At 43.1% G+C, this 20,347-nt stretch overlaps 2 protein-coding genes across 5 annotated transcripts in view; both read left to right on the forward strand.

The window, feature by feature from the left end:
* Positions 1-11,602, forward strand: part of sulf2b (sulfatase 2b) — a 197,113-nt gene extending 185,511 nt beyond the window's left edge. For 2 of the 4 annotated variants that reach the window (XM_072656508.1, XM_072656507.1), the window contains 7 exons: positions 21-117; positions 253-347; positions 1,515-1,577; positions 1,825-1,994; positions 2,093-2,235; positions 3,834-3,957; positions 8,369-11,602. In XM_072656508.1, coding sequence (XP_072512609.1) covers positions 21-117; positions 253-347; positions 1,515-1,577; positions 1,825-1,994; positions 2,093-2,235; positions 3,834-3,957; positions 8,369-9,063 — 1,387 coding nt within the window. In that variant the 3' untranslated portion in view covers positions 9,064-11,602. Of the gene's footprint in view, positions 1-20; positions 118-252; positions 348-1,514; positions 1,578-1,824; positions 1,995-2,092; positions 2,236-3,833; positions 3,958-5,439; positions 5,474-7,727; positions 7,782-8,368 lie in introns of all 4 variants that reach the window. The other 2 variants (XM_072656509.1, XM_072656510.1) reach the window with 2 other exon arrangements.
* A 1,724-nt stretch (positions 11,603-13,326) lies between these two features.
* Positions 13,327-20,347, forward strand: part of arhgap46b (Rho GTPase activating protein 46b) — a 91,080-nt gene continuing 84,059 nt past the window's right edge. The window contains exon 1 of the mRNA XM_072696675.1: positions 13,327-13,520. Within this exon, the coding sequence (XP_072552776.1) occupies positions 13,507-13,520 (14 nt within the window). The 5' untranslated portion in view covers positions 13,327-13,506. The remainder of the gene's footprint in view (positions 13,521-20,347) is intronic.

Raw genomic sequence — 20,347 nt, forward strand, 5'->3', positions numbered from 1 at the left:
CCTTGCCTGATTTATTTCAGATGCTCTATCCTGGCCAATGACACGGTTAAGTGCGATGTTGGGCTGTACAAGTCACTGCAGGCATGGAAGGACCATAAACTCCACATCGACCATGAAGTACGCTATGCATAGAGGCATACAGACACACACACACACACACACACACACACACACACACACACGTATATAAATGCACATCACAGAACATACTCTCAGAGTTTTTCTGATGATGACTGTATCCTCCCTCCCCAGATCGAGACTCTACAGACAAAGATCAAGAATCTGAGAGAGGTCAGAGGTCACCTAAAGAGGGTGCGGCCCGAGGAGTGTGACTGCAACAAATACACGTAAGATTGACTGCTGTCAATCATATTTCTTCATCTACAGTCTGGAAATCAGATTATTCCGCATTGTTACGGAATGGACACTCAAGGTTGATATTAATTGCTCTAATTGCATCCATTTGCATGAGTGAAAGGCTTAAGTGGCCATTTTTTACCTGAGCATTGAGGGGACAGTTCACATGATGGTTGAGTTCTGCTTCATTCTCTCATTCATATTCAGTTTAGTTTCAGTTTCAGTTCAGTTCAATCGACAGGCATCAGGTTTTCACCACATGCTACATTGTAAGTCAGTTTACTCTATGCTATTTAATATCATTTTATCAGCTAGGGAAATTCTGTTTTTCATGATAGGGGCCTGTAAAAGGACATATAATAGTATTCAAACTGACTTCAGTGTGACATTTATCTGTTTTTTTTTTTGTTTGTTTTTTTGCTAGTTCAGAGTATGCCATCAGCATATGATGATTTGGGAGGAGACTATAAGCCATATTTACATATAGAAAATGTCTAGAAAGGAATTGTTCTGCATGATGTAGGAAAGGGGCAACGAGCTGTGTAGCGAGTGCAGGAGGCATGGCAGGATGTAAGAGGTACACTGCGGAAATAGCAGTGTTTTGTTTACAGGGCCACCAACTCATCCAAAATGATGTCCTCAACACGGCCACTGTAAATTCTCTGCTCTATTCACACTTCGGCTCACCTGAACATAGCCCAGACTTTATACTAGAGAATTGTCAGGATAAAGTGTGGGGAATGTCCGGTACAACTGATCCGGACATTTGAATTCACACTTTCACATAGCTCCTCCGGATTATGTCGGGTAAAGTTCTGGGGTACCGTACATGTCTAATGGGGGGGGGCATGCAGAGAAGCATGGGCATGCATGGGCTGGCATTCAGGTGAATTCTGCTTGTGGTAGGAAGCCGGTCCTCCAGGCCTCCTCTCAGAAGTGGAGCCAGGAATGAGAGATATGATATGAAAGTTAAAAGGGAGGCAATGGAATGGTAGAGGGTTGGGAAGACTTTGTCATAGACGTGTAAACAAGGTAGAGATGGTATTTATAGGATGTTAGATTAGAAGGAGGGGCTTCAGGCCTGTTGTTCCTCCCACAATGTAGTTATTGCATAACTCCACTGTGTCTTTTATTCATTTAATTATTTTTTTTTTCAGATACAAGTCCAAGTTCAAGAGTAAGCTAAGAAAATATAAATCAGGCAGCATCCACCCGTTCAGGTGAGGGGGATAGTGGTTTGTGTGTGGGAAAACTGTCCAATTTTTAATTATTTAATTAAATGTATTTCTAATCAGAATCAGTTAGACAGTGCACAGATATTTGCTCTATATTAATAAACATATTACCAGTTCAACTCTATATTTACAACATTGGCTTCTAGTCTTGTATGCATTTTTGTTTGTGAATGCATGCGAGTGTAACTGGGTTTAGCATTCTCTCACTCTCTCTCTCTCTCTCTCTATGTAGGAAAGGACAGGAGAAGGATAAGAAGGCTTGGCTGCTGATGGAGCAGAAGCGCAGGAAGAAGCTCAGAAAGCTGCTGAAGCGTCTCCGTAACAACGACACCTGCAGCATGCCTGGGCTCACCTGCTTCACGCACGATAACCAGCATTGGCAGACTGCCCCCTTCTGGACCAGTAAGCCACACACACACACTCACACACATACACTCACACACACACCAATACAAGAATGTTTTTGGTTGACGCCTTTGGCCTTTGTTCTGTCATCCCAGTGGGACCCTTTTGTGCGTGCACCAGCGCCAACAACAACACCTACTGGTGCATGAGGACCATTAATGAGACGCACAACTTCCTCTTCTGCGAGTTCGCTACAGGCTTCCTGGAGTATTTTGACCTCAATACAGACCCATATCAGGTTAGTGTTCTCCTCCGCTTTCTTGTGAGGGGAGAAAGTCAAAGTTATTATCATAATCTAGTGCAGCGGTTTTCGAAGCGGTCCTCAGGACCACCCAGGTAGCACACATTTCCCACTCTATTCCTATAGATAGGATTAGGGGTACAGTGTATTGAAATTTAACTGGATCACAAACACACCTCTCGGTTCTTCCATGGGTCAGTCATGTGTCATGTTAATGGAAATCACTGTGTATAAGGCATCTGGCTGCAGCCTATCAGAGTAAAGAGGACAGGGAGGGGGGTCCTATAATTGATCATAGACTTAGTTAGAAATTCTAGAGGTTGTGATTTTGGAGAACGTTTTATTAGACCAATTTTTTGAGTATAGAGAATCGTGAATAATGAATCACAGCCCCACAGTGGCAAGGAAGAACTTCCCCAGCAAGAGCAAGAGGAACCATGAATCAAAAGGGAAACTAGTTCAACATTGGATAGCAAAACAAAATCAAATAACAGTTTTTAAAGGAAATGGATACACAGTAATAAAAAACATATACAGAACATCAAACTCCACACACATTCATTTAACCACTTAAAGCCAGGGATCAAGGTTATAAGTTTAATCAGGGGCTATGGAGATTAGATGTATGGTTACCATTCTAATATGAATATTGTCGCTATCATGCAAAAACATGCATCTCAAGTGTGTTTTTGCACCTTGTTGCTCTGTTTGTACCCAGTTTTCTCCCCAATTTAGCTGAGCCAATTACTCACAGCCTCACTAGCACTATCCCCCATCACTCCTAATTCTCCCGAGACTAGCAGGGTGAGGAGAAAAAAAATCAGCCTCTTTTCAAACTGCCGCCAATGCAACATCACTAGGCAGCAATGTGCCAATGTTCTCAGAAGAAACTGTTGGATCTCCAGCTCTGATACATCAGCCAGCCAGCATAACTATAGGAGTAATGAGGGGAGAGAGTGTCATCCACCCACCAATAGAGTGCTGATGGGCAAAGCAGCATGACCCAGGATTCGAACTTGCGACCCTCAAGCCATAGTGTCTGGGTCTTAGTTTGCTGAGCCATTTGGAGCCCATTTTTGCATTACTTACTTTTTGACATAATGTAAATCTGGCAGCTGTTCTTTACATTTTTTACCTCTCCTGTAAACTTGCAATTTTGAAGATACAAGGTTTTTGTGTGACGGCGATGCTACAATATGTAAAGTATTGTATGATTTGCTATGTAAGTAGTAAGAGTTAGGGATCGATCTTATCAGGGGGATGAGTGGAGTGAGCTGGAGGGGTTTTGTGACCTGACCGATGGGTGAATGGCAGATGCAGGCGGCTTCATAACAAAGGAGTCAGTCTGGAGGGCCGGCAGCACCCAGGGACACCCAGTCAGTCCATCAACTTAGACAGAAGTGCAGTTTAGCTCGACAGAAAGAAAAACACAGACATTAGATCGTGTTTAAGGTGACTGGGCACAATGTAAGGTACAACCGAGTGCAGACGGTGATTCCAGCCGGCCTCTCTGTAACAAGCTAAAAAAAAGGGAGAGCTAGACGGACGTCTGACAGACGTGAGGCTTCCCTTTAACAGACTCCGATCTCTTACAGCTGATAAATGCGGTGAACATGCTGGACCGGCACGTTCTGAACAATCTGCACGTTCAGCTCATGGAGCTGCGAGGATGCAAGGGTCATAAACAGTGCAACCCCCGCACACGCAACATGGACTTGGGTGAGTTCTGCACACATGAAACACACTCACTCAGATCTGCAGGATTATACACACCTACCTCCACTCATACTTACGTCCACTCATACACATAAAGAGAACGTACCTATATAGTGTACATTGAGTACAACTCTAGAATATTTACTGTCAAACGACACACAGCACTCTTCACACCTCAGCACCATAGCTGAGGATGGACCTGAGAGTAGCCATAGTTCCACATCTTCATCAACCTCATCGTCACCCGATCCCTGGCCCTGCCTTGCTTTCTGTCCTCCTTGTTTTCATGCGACCGGACCCCCTCATCTTAACTAGCTGAGCTGCTTTGCTGCTGTGATAAGGTGTCACACTTAATGCCACATGTTGGGTCTTACCTGACTCAAAGAGGTCGTTTTAAGTCCATCATAATGTGTTAATAAATATGTGGAAATGTGTTTTATACTTTCATTGCTGCCTGCTCAAACACACTGGGGACTCCCCATGCCCTTGCTGTCCACTTTTTGCTTACTGACTACAACAAGCAGGTTTTGGGAATGCAGATATTGTTTCGTTGTTGATCTAAATAGCAAGAACAGCGCTGTGCAAAAATCTGAGTACTACCATGCATTTGATTTCCAGTCAAAACAGTCATTAAGATATTCATATTTCAGCATCAGGACAAAAGCTAAATCATTCATTTGACAGGAAATCACACCGTCCAGACAACTAGATGGTATATCAGCTGATTCAGCGTTTAGTGAGTCCACCCTTCACCTTTATTACAGCTTCCATCCTTCTGATAAGAATCACTTTCAGTTTCTCAGCAGGGAGATTTTTTCTTTGAGTCTTAGAAGCTGCTGCATTTTGTGCTTTTCATTATCCCAAGCACATTCAATAACTTTGAGGTCTCTGGGGCAGTTAGTTCATTATTTCAAAATCACCTGCAGCTTTAGCAGTTTGATTTTCTCAGTAAGAGCTTCTTGATCAGCTCTACATGCTTTCAGACCCTCAGTGTTGAATTGGCTTGTAGTGGAAGGATGAACAGAAACCCCTGTGGATCAAGCTTTAATGGAGGTTTTCTCCTATTTCTTATGTGATTGTTGTTTATGTTTATGTTTATGATTGAGGCAGGTTTGGTGGATTTGGTCTTGGACAGTAGTTAGGACTACTAGGGTTTTTTTTTTAACTCAGAAGTTAATATTTTTAGAATTTATTTAACTTTGACGTTTTTTTTAATTATCTTTAAATTTAGCATTTACTCACATTAGAGGATTATCTCTATCTAATTTCCTTAAAAATGAATAGCTCGTAATGGCTAGAAATGAAATAAAGGAAGGATGGTCTCAGATTTTTGCACAGCAGTGCCTACAAACCCAGTATAACAGTCATGTAAATATCCCAGATACGTAGCTCAGCAGTTTGCTCTACTGGTTTAAAGGAGTGTGTACGTGACTGTAACTTCACTGTGTTGACACTCTCTAACTAACGATATTGTCTTTTCTTCAGGAGGTAAAGAGAGAAGCAGCTATGATGAATACAGGTATCTTTGCTAACTGAACTTAACACGATTTTAGTAGAGTAGTGTGGCACTAATCTAGCGGAGTCTTCTATAGACACAGAACTGTACTAATCCATTCAGTCGACAGTGTCGTTGCATATGGAAGAGCACATGAACGCAAATGAATGCTTTGATACATGCAGCACGCCTAAAATAGTCTATGATCAGACTGCAGACACATGCCAACCAGAAAATGAAGGAGAAGACTTCGGGGAGATTTTCTTTCACTGCTCATCTAAGGCCAGTGGACTTTGGGAGGTGCTCAGCATTTCTTTATTATTTTGTCCACCCTGGGAGGAAGTCTGATTTTAAAGGTATCCGCTAGCTGTGTGAGGGTCAGTTCAGTTGTAATTGACCTATCCACGCTCCAGTCACAGATGTGTACTTGTGTCCTTTTCCAGCAACTGTTGTGAGTTTAGATAAGCCTTGCAGGAACGCTACACAGAAAAGGTCCTTTTCGGTGTAATGAGATCCTGTAACACACAGCAGGTGAAAGATCTCTCCCATGCTGATTTGGATATGTAAACAGTTATAAAGTGATATAAATCGGGACTATATTTCCTGGATTAGCATTAGAGAGCTGTAATTATTTCTAGAGCTACAAATGCACATATTTTAGCTTAGCAGGCAAAAAAATTCTGCTCTTCTGGGGCACAATAAATCACTGGCCAGGAGTCCAAGCCAGCATAATTGCTCTTGTTCTTTCGGTGGGGATCGCTCCACCATCACTCAGCATGATGCTGGCTAATGCATGGACATCTAAACAGCGTCAAATATCAGTTTGAAATTCTGTTCTAATATATTATCTGCTGATACAAAGAAAATCCTCATACCATCATGTATCCGTACTCTAACCGTAAGCTAACATTAGGACGGACGATTAGGACGTCCAACTTGCCCGGTTTCAAAGAGATTTCAGAAACCTAGTTCAGTCTAGAGGAGGATAGCAGTTAACCTTATTTAACCCGTAATCCAGCAAATACAGTATAAACAATGTCTGATAAATTCCTAAATGTTCCATTTACCTCGAAAATTGGATGTCAGAGCTGGGAACTGTTTAAGTTGAACATTTATTTCATTGTACTTTATTTCAACACATTTCCAAAAAACTATTAGCCCTACCCCCCCAAAAAAAAAAGTCTGACAATCCTTTACATGTGTTTAATAGCGAATCAAACCAAAATATGTCCCAATTTTTATGTCCCAGGTAAGCATTGTTAGCTATATCAGTTTATAACAAGTTGTAACAGGAGTAAAAACTTACATACTGTTGATGTGCGGAGCGGCCATCTTTGAAATCTTGGTTGGTGAGGCCTCTCCTAACTTTCAGAGTAGAAAATTTGATATCTGGGGGGCGTTCCAGCTGAAATTTCCTATTTGAAACTCAGTTCACTACTTCACAGTTTACTACTTGGAACACCAACAAGTCTTGGTTGGTGAGGCCTCTCCTAACTTTCCGAGTAGGAAATATCTGGGGGGCGTTCCAGCTGAAATTTCCTACTTGGAACTCCGAAATACCAGTTTAAATGGAACGCAGCATGAGCAGTAGTTGCTATGAACACATTTATGGGTGTAGCATGGATAGGTCCATTCATTTTCCAGTTTACATTGACCCTCTGCGTTTATTAACCTCTTAAACTCCTTGGAACCACCAGTGATCCATGGCTTTTTTCCTCACTGTTATAACTTAGGAACAACTCAATCAGGAAGATACCGATTAGTAGTCCTTAGGGTGTACTAAAAACCAGGGAGCAGAAGGGGTTAAATCTGCAATAGTTCCTTCCCTTGTATCGTAACTGGAAGGGCATTGTTGGCTTTTGCTGTATGTGCAGTGGGAACTTCCTGACAGTCTAGATTGTCTTCTCCTTCATTTGTTTAATCTCTATAGAGCAGAGGTTCTCAAACTGCTCATCAGGACCCCCCAAACAGGTATGATTTGTGCCCCATCCCAATTGCAGTACATAGGGATCGAGCAAAAATCTGTCCGCCAGGGGTTCCTGAGGGGCGCTTTGAGAACGACTGCTATAGAGGGCATTGCACTGTGCCCTCTTTCTCTATATCTATCTATCTCTCTCTCCTCCTTCCCTCACTATATTGCCTCTTGCATGTGTCCTTCTCTGCTTGCTGATTGATACATGTTAAAAGCTCATGAGCCTTCTGATTGGCTTTCTCTGATCACTTGCTTGAGTCTGGGAGGCGGGGTAACGGTCTGTCTTATCGTTGCTTGTGGCATTAGGCAGTTTCAGCGTCGCAAATGGCCCAAAATGAGGAAGTCTGCATCCAAATCGCTGTGAGTTTGGACAGTTCTGCTTCACGTTCCTTGGGATAGAGTACCACCAAGCCACCACCCAATCTAACTCATCTTTTTTTCTCTCTCTTTTTCTCTCTCTCTCTCCATTTTGTTTCCTCCCTTTCTTCTGATTTAAGTTTCTTTTGTCTTGCATGACACTCTGCTCGCTTAAAGTATGTTTTGTTTTCTCTGTCTGTCTGCATGAGGTCTCTTGCACCAAGGCTGCTGCTCTCCTTTCACGCAGTTCTGGTTTCGACCACTAGAGGCCAGACACATTCTCCTCCATTTCTCTGCTTCCCCATCAGCACATCACTTCTCTAAGCTCTCTAGTTCTGTAGGGGGCTGCCTGAAGCATGTACACAACTTCTTTCCTGTCTTTGCTTGGTTTTATTTCTCTCATTACTCATTTGTATCGCTTTTTTATTTTTTACACTGAAACTGCAAGTCATCCGTCCATTCCCATAGAACCTGTGATGTTATGTATGCATCGCCCTGTGGATTAAGAAGCTTTCTGTTTTGAATGGAAACAGAAAAACGTTTAATGTGTATGTGTGCGTGTGTGCGTGTGTGTGATGTGTTCCCCCTAGAGGGCAGATTTGGGAAGGATGGGAGGGATAAGATCCCAGCGGAGGCCGACCCAGAAAGCACCCGTCCGCTTCCATGGGCGACGAACTGGTCCGAACTTGAACCCTTGTACAGACTTGACGAGCACGCCTACGATCTCAACCTCAACTTCACCCTGAGCCTGGAGGACTGGGCCCACTTCCGCCGCTCCGTGGACCGGATGTTTGCTCACCTGGCCGATGATCACCAACCATGGGACCTGGAGGATGGGGCAAGAGAAGGAGGAGGAGGAGGAGGAGGTCACGCCCTCGTGTCCTCCGGCAGCCGCTCCGCTTCGGTCGCCTACCTGACCACTCTGGCCACGCCGGCTTTTCTGCTGAGGAAGGCAGGAGCCGAGGTCCTGAGAGACGCTTTGGGGCTGAACCAGGAGACACGCCCCTCTTCCTCAGCCCCAGCCACCTCCTCCTCCTCTTCTCCCCCTTCACCGCATCTCCCCTCTCCTGCCCTGCAACAGGATGGCGGTGCGGACTTGGACATCCTACCAGAGCTGCTGGGAAGTGGGCAGAGAGAAGGGAGGGAGAGGGATAGCGATGAGGAGGAGGAGGAGGAGGAAGAAGAAGATGAGGAGGAGGAGTTTATTAAGCAACGGACAGGCCGAAGGAGACTTGGTTCCAGCCATTGTGACTGCAGCAACTTTTTACAGGACATTCCTGTGTGACTCTCCTTTCAGCTCTCGTTCCTTTCTGAATAAGACGGAAAGTTCAGAAAAAAAGCCTCCTGGTTTTCCCAGGACGGAGTGTACAGGAAGTTTTACCTCCAACCTGCAAACCAGCCTCTCTCCTACCTCTCATTCTCTCGTACCGCCTCTTCCTCTGGCATCCGTCCTCAGAGCCAAAGCCTCCAGGCTATCTTTTTTTCAGTCAGTCTATTTGCTACACCTCCTTTTAAAACCTCAGTCTGGGAAAGTGTAACCAATATCTCCGAGATCGGCTAGGCTTCGAACAGAGCACATTTTATCATTTAACTTTTGGAAGATTGTTTTTTTTTTTTTGTCTTGGTGAGGATTGTTGGGGGGATGATGATTACAAAAGTAAAGTGAAAGAAGTAAACGACATGTTTTAGTTCATGTCTTCATGATTTGCAATGTGGCTGTGTGTTTTTGTTTTATTTTCGGTTCTTCTGTAAGTGTTAAAGGTATGCCCTCACTTTATGAGGTACTCTCATAAAGTGTACATCTCCCCTGCTCTTATGCAGCGTGTCTTAGGTCAGAATATTAAGTCGTCTGCACCTTGGCTGAACTGAAGGCCATGCCTATAAGCCTCAGGGTCAGCCTGAGAGACTCTGCCCCTGTCCACATGTATCTGGATATTGTTTTTAATGGATATTTCCCTCTTTCCGTTCATACAGAGACAAAAAAAGCTTGCATTAGCACCCTTTTCCTGGCTCTAAAAGGCTCAGCGGTCTAATGCGCTACCACTTTGGCCTGCGGGGTCACAAATTTGAATCCAATGCTGCTTTTCCATCAGTGGCCGGAGTCTCAGAGAGCACAATTTTCCGTAAATGTCTCTTTCTTCTTCATATCACTCTTAATTGATGTTGGCCAGCACAGATGTGTGTTAGCTGGTGTGGTGAAGCTGGGTTCCGAGCGTGACATCTGCCCCATACATGTCAGCTGCCCGATGCCACATGTCTCCTCTGTTACATGCCATCACCTCTTTCCGATCTGCAGCCAATGCAATTGCTCGAAAAAAGTTGGGGGGGGGGCTTCTTCATGCGGATGGGAGGCCAAAGCTCTGGCAAAAACCTCCTTTTTTTATATCTGGATACATGTGGCTGGAGCCTCTTGGGCCTTTTCCCAAGATTTGAGCAGTAAAGATACCAGGCAGGCTGCTTCAGTTCATTTTAAAGGCCCAAAACAGCTGTTTCTGTTCTGCTTACACCATTTTTGTAAGAAAACGTCAGATAGACATGTAACTGAACTGAAAAGTGTATGAAAGCGTGCCATATAGTTTCATTTCCAAGCACAATGTTTTGTTTCTCTCTAATGTCTCTGGTTTTTACAGTGTTGCTGCAGCGTTTTTGACCTCCTCTATGAACAAAGTCATAAAACGGTTTGGATGTAATCATCAGTGTATCTGTGTACATTCCTAAGATCCCCGGACCTTGAGCAATTTCTTATCACAGAAATCTCAATGATGAACACAGTTATTGACATGATCGAATTAGAAAACCCACCACTCCATGAACCACGTTACAGCAGGATGTACTTCAGCAGGTGTCCCATTTCAAGAATCAAGCAAAATTGATATTACCGACTGACAAAATGTTGACGTGTTTTGATGACATAATATGAAAAAAGGTTTGATGTGATTATCATGTCATTGTTTTTAACTCTGAATTCTTAGATATTCATTTGTGCTATACATGGTGCTACTAAAGTCTGAGCAAATATATAAAACGGCAGTATGTATTTGAATGTATGTTTGCAATTAATATACTGTAAATGTTTTAAAAAAGTATATTTTCTATGACACACAACAGACGAGGCTAAATTGACCGCCAGGCGTACTACGAGGCGAGCTTTGGGTTAGGTTCACTGTTCCTTTGGTCTACCCCCCTGCCCCCCCAGTGAGTGTCAATTTTAGCTATAGATTTAAGAGCAGCACACTAATCATACATGATTTTATTCGCAGTCCAGTCCAGTCATTTGTGAAATATTTCAGAAGTGCTGACTCTTGTTTCTTTTGGCCTATTTCGCAGACTGTAACTCCATATCCGTTGATGTGCCTCCATATTTGAGGAATAGCGCACTGTATAGGGTGTAGAATGTGCTTATACCCTATGTAGTGCACTTAATGGGATGGATGGAGCCATTATTAAGACACCAAATATTACATAACTTTGTACCACCAACGGATTCACACATTGACAGAAAAGCTCTGTCACGTCTCCACTGTCCTCTATTCTTCCCCATCCCCAACCTTTATTGTTTGCTCCAGATTGTTTGCGTTGTTACTTCATGAAACTGTCCCTTTGTTGCTCTACGGAAGTGCAACTGAAAGGCGAGTTCTCCCTCTGCACTCTGGAAGGGGTCGCTTTGATGGAAAGGCGATTTTAAAAAGGATAACAGACAGGTTTTAACAGAACAATGCCTTGTACAGTTTTAGAGATTTATCAGACCTATATTTTTGTTTCGGTTAACCCGTGAACATTTGATAGTGCTCATTAGTTTGTGAATAAAGTGTTGAATGCCCAAAGATGAGTAACTGACCTTTATTTAGTGTGTACTGTATAACTGTGTACTGTATTCAGAAATGCATCGATATGTTTAATCAGTCACAGCACAGAGGATCATTATACTGAACAGACAGAGCACTCTCCCCGACCCACCAGGCACCATCCACCACTAACTACCCCAAATGACTGGCTGGTGTGCCAGACCTGTGTGTGATTGTGGCAGAATCGGTAACGCTCTTGCTGGTTTGCTCTGATTCACATTCACTGGTTTAGAGTATTAATGTGTGCTGGGTTGGTCCCCCCTGCCTCCCCCTTAATGAATACCAATTGGTCAGCATACACTCACAGAACACTTTATTAGGAACTGATACTGGTACTGGGATAGTTCCTGCCTGATGTCGAAAACATTTGACCTTTGAGATTCTCGTCTACGTTGACATTGTTGGTTGCATCACACAAATCCTGCAGATTTTTCAGGGACACTACCACATGCTACCACATCCAAGCGGTGTTCTGTTAGGGACAGATCCAGATCATTGTCGTGTTCATGAAACCAGTTTAAGAGACACCTGCGTTGTGACACGGTGCGCTGTCATGCTGGAAATAGCCGTTAGAAGATGACTAAACTGTGGCAGAGAAGGGATGAACATGGTCAGCAACAATATTTCAAAAAGCTCAAACATTCAAGCAATGATTAAATGGTGTGAATGGACCCAGAGTCTGCCAAGAAAACATTCCCCACACCATTACACCGCCTTCACCAGCCCGGAGGCAGGTTGGGTTCATGGATTCATGCTGTTGGCACCAAATTCTAACTGTAGCATCTGTGTGCCGCAGCAGAAAATGTGATTTCATCCGACCAGACCAAGTGAGCCTGCGCTCACTGCAGCCTCAGCTTTCTGTCTTTGACTGACAGAAGTAGAACCTCACAACTGTTGTAGCCCATCTGCATGGAGCTTGGATGCGTTGTGCATTCTGAGATACTGTTCTGCTCTTGACCAGTCTCTGACAGGTGTATGTTGAAGTTGATTTTGGCCATGCTTGGTCATATGTTGGTCGACCAGCTTGGTGACATTGGTCATGCTGGTCGACCAGGTTGGTCTTACTGGCTATGCTGGTCATGACCAGCTTGGCCCTGAATGATCAAGCTTGATCACACTGGTGGTCTAGCTTTGTCAGGTGGATCATGCTTGTAGACTAGCTAAACCATCAAACTCAAAGAGCTAAGCTGGTCAACCTGCTATTTTGTCAGCAGGGCCCTGTTTTTAAAATCTGTTGTCTTAAATATTTTATATCTATCAAAGACCAGCTTGAACCATATTAGCCCAGCTACCAACATCAGTTGGTAAGCATTTAGCTAGCTAGCATATTTAGAAAAGGAGAATGTAGCTAGGTCCTATGTGGGTACTGCGTACACAAATAATAGGAAATCTGATCTGAATTTTTTTTATGTTTAATAAATCAAATAATTCACCAAAAGTGGTAGTAATGAAACATTAACTAAAACATGCTAAAAAAAAAAAAAGCATGCATACATGCATAAAAAGACCCACATGCACAATCTGGAATAGCCATAGACTGCAGCGTCTCCCCCGCTGTTGCGCCTATCCGCCAGCAGATGTCGCCAGCACTCCACCGCCATCCAGACTGCGATCGCGCGGCGGAATTCCAAGCCGATCAGAGCGCGCCCCTGTCGGCCACAGATCCGATTACTAACCGCGCACAGCTCAAGTCTGGAGCTCCACATGCAGAGAGGGCGGGGGGAAAGCCCCACTTACTCACAGGCTGCTTTGGCCGGGACACACTCACTCCGGAGTCCTCACTGGAAGCTCTCTTAGCGAGGCTCTAACACCGCAACAGACTCCAAAACTTAGCGACTACACTTCTCTTCACTTCACGACTGTTTTCCATACAATGTGAGGAAATGGCCGAGCTAAGGTAAGACTCCCTTTACGTCCGAGCGCTTTTCGGAACGAAAGCGATACCGAGAGGCGACGGAGTTGTTGACGTTCCGTGGCAGCTTTTCAGCTCCACACGTCTCGTGTATTGAAACCGTCCGTAGCGTTGATCTTACTGGCCGCTCAGCTTTAAATAGACCACAGCAGCCAGGGTAGACTTCATGGACCTGTGTAATGGCTCTGTGCACCACTGAACTGTGTTAGGAAAGATATACTAGATATACTGTAAGTGTCTCACGATTTTCTGAAGGACCATTTAGATGCTCTTTAGACTCTTTAGAGCCTCTTAAACCTGCATTGTTGCCATTATTAATATTAGTTTATGGGCCCCAGAAATAAACCTTGTGGGACCTCCTCAAGATATGCTAAAAGCAAACTTTGCCAAACTGCTTCACAGAAGTTTCTGCAAATGGATTAATAACTTAATAATAACCCTAGGGTGTTACATCTACTTTTTAAGCCCATCACAAGCTAAATATTCCGTTTTAAATTGATTAAAAATAAATAATAATAATGATAATAATGATAATAATAATAATAATAATATCGACAACAATAAAATAATAATAATAATAATAATAATAATAACATCGACAACAACAATAAAATAATAATCATACTACTAATAATAATAATGATAATAATAATAATAATAATAATGATAATAATAATAATAATGATAATGATAATAATAATAATAATAACATCGACAACAACAATAAAATAATAATAATAATAATAATAATAATAACATCGACAACAACAACAATATAATAATAATAATGATAATGATAATAATAATAATAATAATAATAATAATAATAATAATAAAGAGCTCTTTATACTGGGGGTCACCTTAGTATTCCTCCATTCACTCAGTATTATAAGATCGCTACGTTAGCTCCTGTAACTTGTGGAGCTACATCCACTCTCCTCAGCGAACTTAGTAAAAGGTCGACGGTGCCGTTTCAGGACACTCATACACACTCACTCACACACACATACACACACACACACTCACACACCAGCTAATGTAGACAAAGCGTTTGCGGAGACATGTGTAAACCCACCCACAGCAGCAGCACCGAGCAGTGTCTGTGTGTGTTAGAGGGGGTGAGCGCAGCAGGCTGGTCTACAGGAGCATGTCTGATGTTGACACGCTGCTCAACATATGTGAGCTTCGTCTTCCAGGTGGCAGGGCTAACGAACCCACTAGGAAGGAGGGGGCCACATGTTTTATTTATAATTTTGTAATGCCACCTCATGACCTTTCCTAACGAGGCAGGATCAACAAACCCTGCCTTTTGCACGTTTCAGATATTCACCAGGCCATATGGTTGTGAAAATGAATGGTGATGGTTATTAGCATTAATAGAAATCAATAATCGGAGATGCCCACCTGCTTGTTTGCTGTGCATGGCCTCCATGTAGAGCCTCTAAACAGATGCCTTGTGTGAGAGCTTAGAACATGGATGGCCAAGCTTTTCGTCTCGGGATGGGGGGGGTTAACCTGCAATGCTTGCGGTGGGCAGAGGAGCAAAAATGGGTTTAATAGTTTGACAAGGAATATAATATTTGTGCACTGCTCCGTGGTTGGGTGACGGGGTGGGGTTGGGGTGACTTTCAGGCATGTCAGATCAGGTGTCCTCTCAGGCCCGCAGGCCACACTTGTGCAGAAGTAGCTCAGAAGCACTTTGAAGTGCAGCTCTTGCATTCATCCCAACCTAAATATTGGAATTGTGGAATTCTGTGTCTTTCATTCTGCTGAAAAAAGTTGGAAGTTGGAGTTGAAGATCATGACGTTGCTTTCGAAGAGCAGAAGATTCAGTCCACCTGACAGTGGACCATATGCCGTCCCAGGAATGGAAAGCAGGGTAAAGTTATTTTCTGCAGTCAGCCATGACAGCAGATGGATCTTGGAAGCTGGGGTTGGAAGCTGCATGTTGCGCTCAAATCGCCTGCGTCAGCCCAATGTTGCTCTAGTACTGTGTGCTCTCCTTTGTAGTGGTTTGGAAAATGGTGGAGTTGGTTCTTCGGACTGTGGTGGGCCTTAATTACTAGTTTCCTCTTCTGGAGCTTCATGGATGAAGTTACAAATTGGCTTGGCACTGCTGGGGGAAAAAAAGCGAGGAGCCCAAAAACAAACGTTCAGCATGCCTGACATGCTGCTGCATATTTTGTTCCTAATAGGGGCACTGGAGTGTGTCTTCTGGTCCACCAGCTAGGCCAGTCGAGTTTGTCAGTCTGTTACTGGAATTCGATTGGTTTTGCATGGAAGTCTGCAGGAATGATGCGATCCGTGATGGTGTTGTAATTTATTGTATTGTATGGTGTCCACTCTTTAAGGGCATTGACTCTGTGTAGAACCATGACAAAACACAAAGAACCACTCTGAAGAACCATCACTCTCAAAACTGCATTACTGTCACTATTACCATCAGTTTTAGAGGCCCCAAAATTGAACCTTGTGGGACCTCCTCAAGATATGCTAAAAGCAAACTTTGCCAATTTGCTTCAAAGTAGTTTCTGGTATTGGATTAATAACGAAATAATAACCATAGGGTGTAACGGTCTACTTTCTTAGTCCCATCACAAGACAAATATTCTGTTTGAGAAAAGGCCTCATGAACAGGCTTTCTCCTTCTTGGTTTAACCTTTTTAAAAAATAAAGGTGCAAAAACGAATGGACTCTAAAAGGTTCTGTGGTGTGCCCTTAATTACCAGTTTTTTGAGACCGTAAGAGTCAATATATGTTTCTAGATTCATAACAGTAGTCATTAAAAGCTTAAGTAGGTGTTCAGCAGCCTTAAAATTGCTGCCCCCTCAGTAAAGTATACTTTCCACTACTGGTCAACATTTGTCATAAAATGGCTTTAGTCACTGATGTTATTGCAGTGCAGTGCACTGTTAAATTTAGGCCAGCGATCCCTGGCTGGCAAAAGAGCAGAGTGTGTGAGAGACTCCAATCTAAACTTGGCACTGCTGTAACAGTGTAAGTGCAGGGTATGTGTGTGTGTGCGTGTGTGTGTGTGTGTGCAGGATGATATAGCAATGCATTCCCTATTCACTTTTTTCGGCCTTGGCCTGTTCTGTGACATAACCCAACCTACATCCAGCTATTTTCCGCTTCTGCAGAAAACCACCCCCTACGCACCGCTCACACCTCCACACTCTTTCCTGCTGGCCTGCTTTAGAAGTCCCGCTCTATGCCAGTTGTCCTGTTCTAGAGCGTTCTAGATTGTTCCACTGGGGCCTGTGTGGAATGCCCGGAGAGTAGGGAAGGTGTGGCTTCCCTGGGTCTGTTTGCTCGGTACCTGAGCAGACTGAGCAAACACTGCTGTGTAACGATGACGTGCTGTTAGTTCTCCACTGTTGATTTTGGCGTGGTGTCCTTTAGACTTAGAGTTTTATTTGTTTGTTTGTTTGTTGGTTGGTTTGTTTGTCTGGGGCTCTTATGTCCACTCCCACACCCCCTCCTCCCCATCCATCACCTGTGCAGGGACCCAGGCATAAAATTAGCTAAAGGAGCCAGTGGCTCTAAAAACCAAAGAAGATCTGGCACCAATACCAGTGCCTAATAATCAATAATCCAACCACTAAGCAATAAATACAGATAATATTTCCTGTGTTCCAGCTATATTTCTTAATAAAGTCTTTCTGTGGTTGTACTTCAGCTTGAAGGGGACTGTTGTTAAAGTACATCTTCGTCTTCCAGTAGTCTACTGGTGGTAACAAAGCCAACAAGCTGATGTTCATTGCTAAAAGCTCAGCTCGGCTCAGCTGCAACTTTGCTTGTCATGTTTTTAGTCAAATTCCTGCGAGCATGGAGACATTTATTTTTAACATATATCATAGATAAATATAGAAATATATAAAATAATCACCCAATCACCCATAAAAATAATAATCCAAAGTTAACACCTGTCACCACTGCCGAGTTAATTCATCATATGCATCGCCAATTAATATTTTTGGTCGCAGTCGCAACCGTAGTAGTGGCAGTCTGGAGCCCTGCTGTGTAAATGAATACAAACTGATGAGTTTGTGAGCAGCTTCAAAAAAAGTTGTCTGCATGCCCCTCCCCCTCTCCGCCCACTTTACTCTTACAGTATTCACCCAGATTCCTATTTGATTAGATTTGATCATTGAGAGAGGTTTCCATGACCAGTGGTCAGTGAGAGACCCTCGGAAGACACAGATGGATGTATTGGAGGTTAGATGTCACTTCAGTACACTATAGTACACTGAATCACTGCTACAACTCTCGCACTGTCACTCACACACTACAAGGGTTATGTGATTGCCTCTGTGTATATCAGGTTCTCGCGTAATGGCAAGAACCGGGCGATGCAAGACTGTAAGCAAGGCTGTGACATTGTCACAAAGCAGCTTTATAGAGATCCGGGTCGGAGCCTCTTCTGAGCAAGCTAGTGGCAACAGTGGCAAGGAAAAACTCCCTCGGATTGAGAGGAAGAAACCTTAAGAGGAACTTCAAAGAAAAGGTAAATGGTAAACGTGCTGTCAAGCAATAAAAGATGAAAGCTTGAGTGAGATGATAAAGTTCATGCAGAGAAACACTATCATAGTATAAAAACACACAGTCATTTGCATAAAATCTGAGTAAAAAGAACATTGACTTTGAAGACCACTGTCTGCCACCAGTCTTTACATGGAAATCAGTCATTACAAACTGATACTTATTCTGACACTGATTCTTTTTCACCTCTAGTGTGTGTGTAGTGGAAGTATAGTAGCAGTAGGGCCCAGTATGTGGACTGGATTACGCTGACTGTAGGGTGGAGTTGAAAAGCTCTTTTGTTAAAGCACAGCCTCTGGCCGCCTAAGTCAGGGCTGCAGCTGAGGCCTTGTTCACATGCAAATGACACATGGGCCATTTGTGTGCATTCGTTTCTGTATATTTGCAAGCCAAGCTTTAGGGTATATATTCTCTTTGCAACAGCTGCACCACATCAGCGTGTGTGTTCATGTTATGGGCTGATGAACTGAACGACTGTGTGGGACTGTGTTGCTTTTTTGATGCCTTTCATTAAATTGTCTTTTATGTGGAGCCTAATACGGATGTAATGGTGCAAGGTCCCAAGTGATATGAACATTTTGTGGTTGACACCAATTTTAGAGTTCTAAAGACAGTGGCTACATTTTATATAAAGGAACACAATATAGGGTTTCATTAGGGGACAAGACTCCAATAAACCCTTAATTTGTGTTCCTTTAAATACAGGAGCCTTGTTCTTTGTTCAGTAAAGCCTGAATTAGACATCTCTAAGATTCATTATGACCTTAAGTGCATAACTGGAACTCTGTTATGTAAAAATCACTAATAATGGTCAGTTGGGTCAGTGTTTGAGTTCTCCTCCATGTTGCTTCCATGACGCAGACTGGACGAGGTGGACAAGGTGACTACACAAATATAATTTATCAAAATAATGGACATGGTCAACAATATATAAGTTATAGAGATTCTGGGTAATTTTCTATATATTGTTCAGCCATTGGTTGTAGGTAGTACCAGGGTTAATAAGACTTAGTGAGTTAATTAGTCATTTTGGACACTAAATAAGTACTTAATGACTCAAGCTGTAAAAAAAAAAAAAAAAAAAAAAAAATATATATATATATATATATATATATATATATATATATATATATATATATATATATATATATATGCTTGAAAACAAAATCTCTATTATGTCCATATGTGTCAGGTTATTCGTGTTGGTTGTGTGTTGAGCAATGGACATTTCAGGTGTTACAGGTTCTACCTATCACTAATTCCAGACTAAACAACACTAAATAAATTGTGTAACAGGGTGGTAAGTAAGCGTTTATTTCAACTAATGTTGCAATTATTAATGATTTCCACACAACAGACATTTCCCATAACTCCAGACGGCCCATGGTTGTTAGTTTCGTTCTCGCTCTGGTCTTGCTCTGACTCTGAGGAGTTTAGTGAGTTCTCCCCATGTCCACATTGGTTTCCTCAGGCTTTTGTCCCAAATGCCAAAATCACACAGGAGGTGAATTGCTAAATATGCTAAATTGCCTCTAGTTGTGAGTACAATGGACCGGCGGCCTGTCCAGGGGGTGTTCCTGCCTTGCGGCCAGTGATTCCAGGTAGGCTCCCACAGCGACCCTGACCAGGAAGAGGCTGAAAATAAACACACACCAGAATTGTTTAAAATGCACACAAACATGAATGTCAGCTATCCTGTTATCTCACCCTTCTAGCCATATTTGTTGTGATCTGCCTTGTAGTTGGAGTGTGGGGGGCCTCCGGAGTGTGTGCATTTGTCTGTGAAGGTGTTCTCCTGCCAGTGGTTCAGGTGATAAATTAGTGGGGAACAGCAGTCTCTCAGGCAACAGTGAAACGCTTTCTTTAAGAGTCATGCTCAGCCTCTGCTGTAGGCTTCTGTGTGTGTGTGTGTGTGTGTGTGTGTATATATATCACCAGCAAAAGTACACACCAGCCTCACATTAAACTTCAACCAGCACAGTATCAAAGCCCTATCTATTCTTCCTGAGTCACTCTCTTTAAAGAAGCCCCCTCAGGCTAGCGGAGTAAATCTGCCTCCGGCCCACTGAACATTAACTCTGGAGCGCTGTAGCCTGGAGTGGCTATCATTACAGGCGCAGTAGGGGCATGTCTGCGGCTGTCTGAGAGCAACTCTCCGATACGAAAGTGAACAAGAAAGGTGGCCCTGGAGCGCCTCTCTCTCTCTCTCTCTCTCTCTCTCTCTTTTTCTGTTTCTCTCCCACCCCCCTCCCCTCTGTTAGGATCTTGGA

This window comes from Salminus brasiliensis, chromosome 14 (assembly GCF_030463535.1).
Source record: "Salminus brasiliensis chromosome 14, fSalBra1.hap2, whole genome shotgun sequence".
NCBI classification, from domain to species: domain Eukaryota; kingdom Metazoa; phylum Chordata; class Actinopteri; order Characiformes; family Bryconidae; genus Salminus; species Salminus brasiliensis.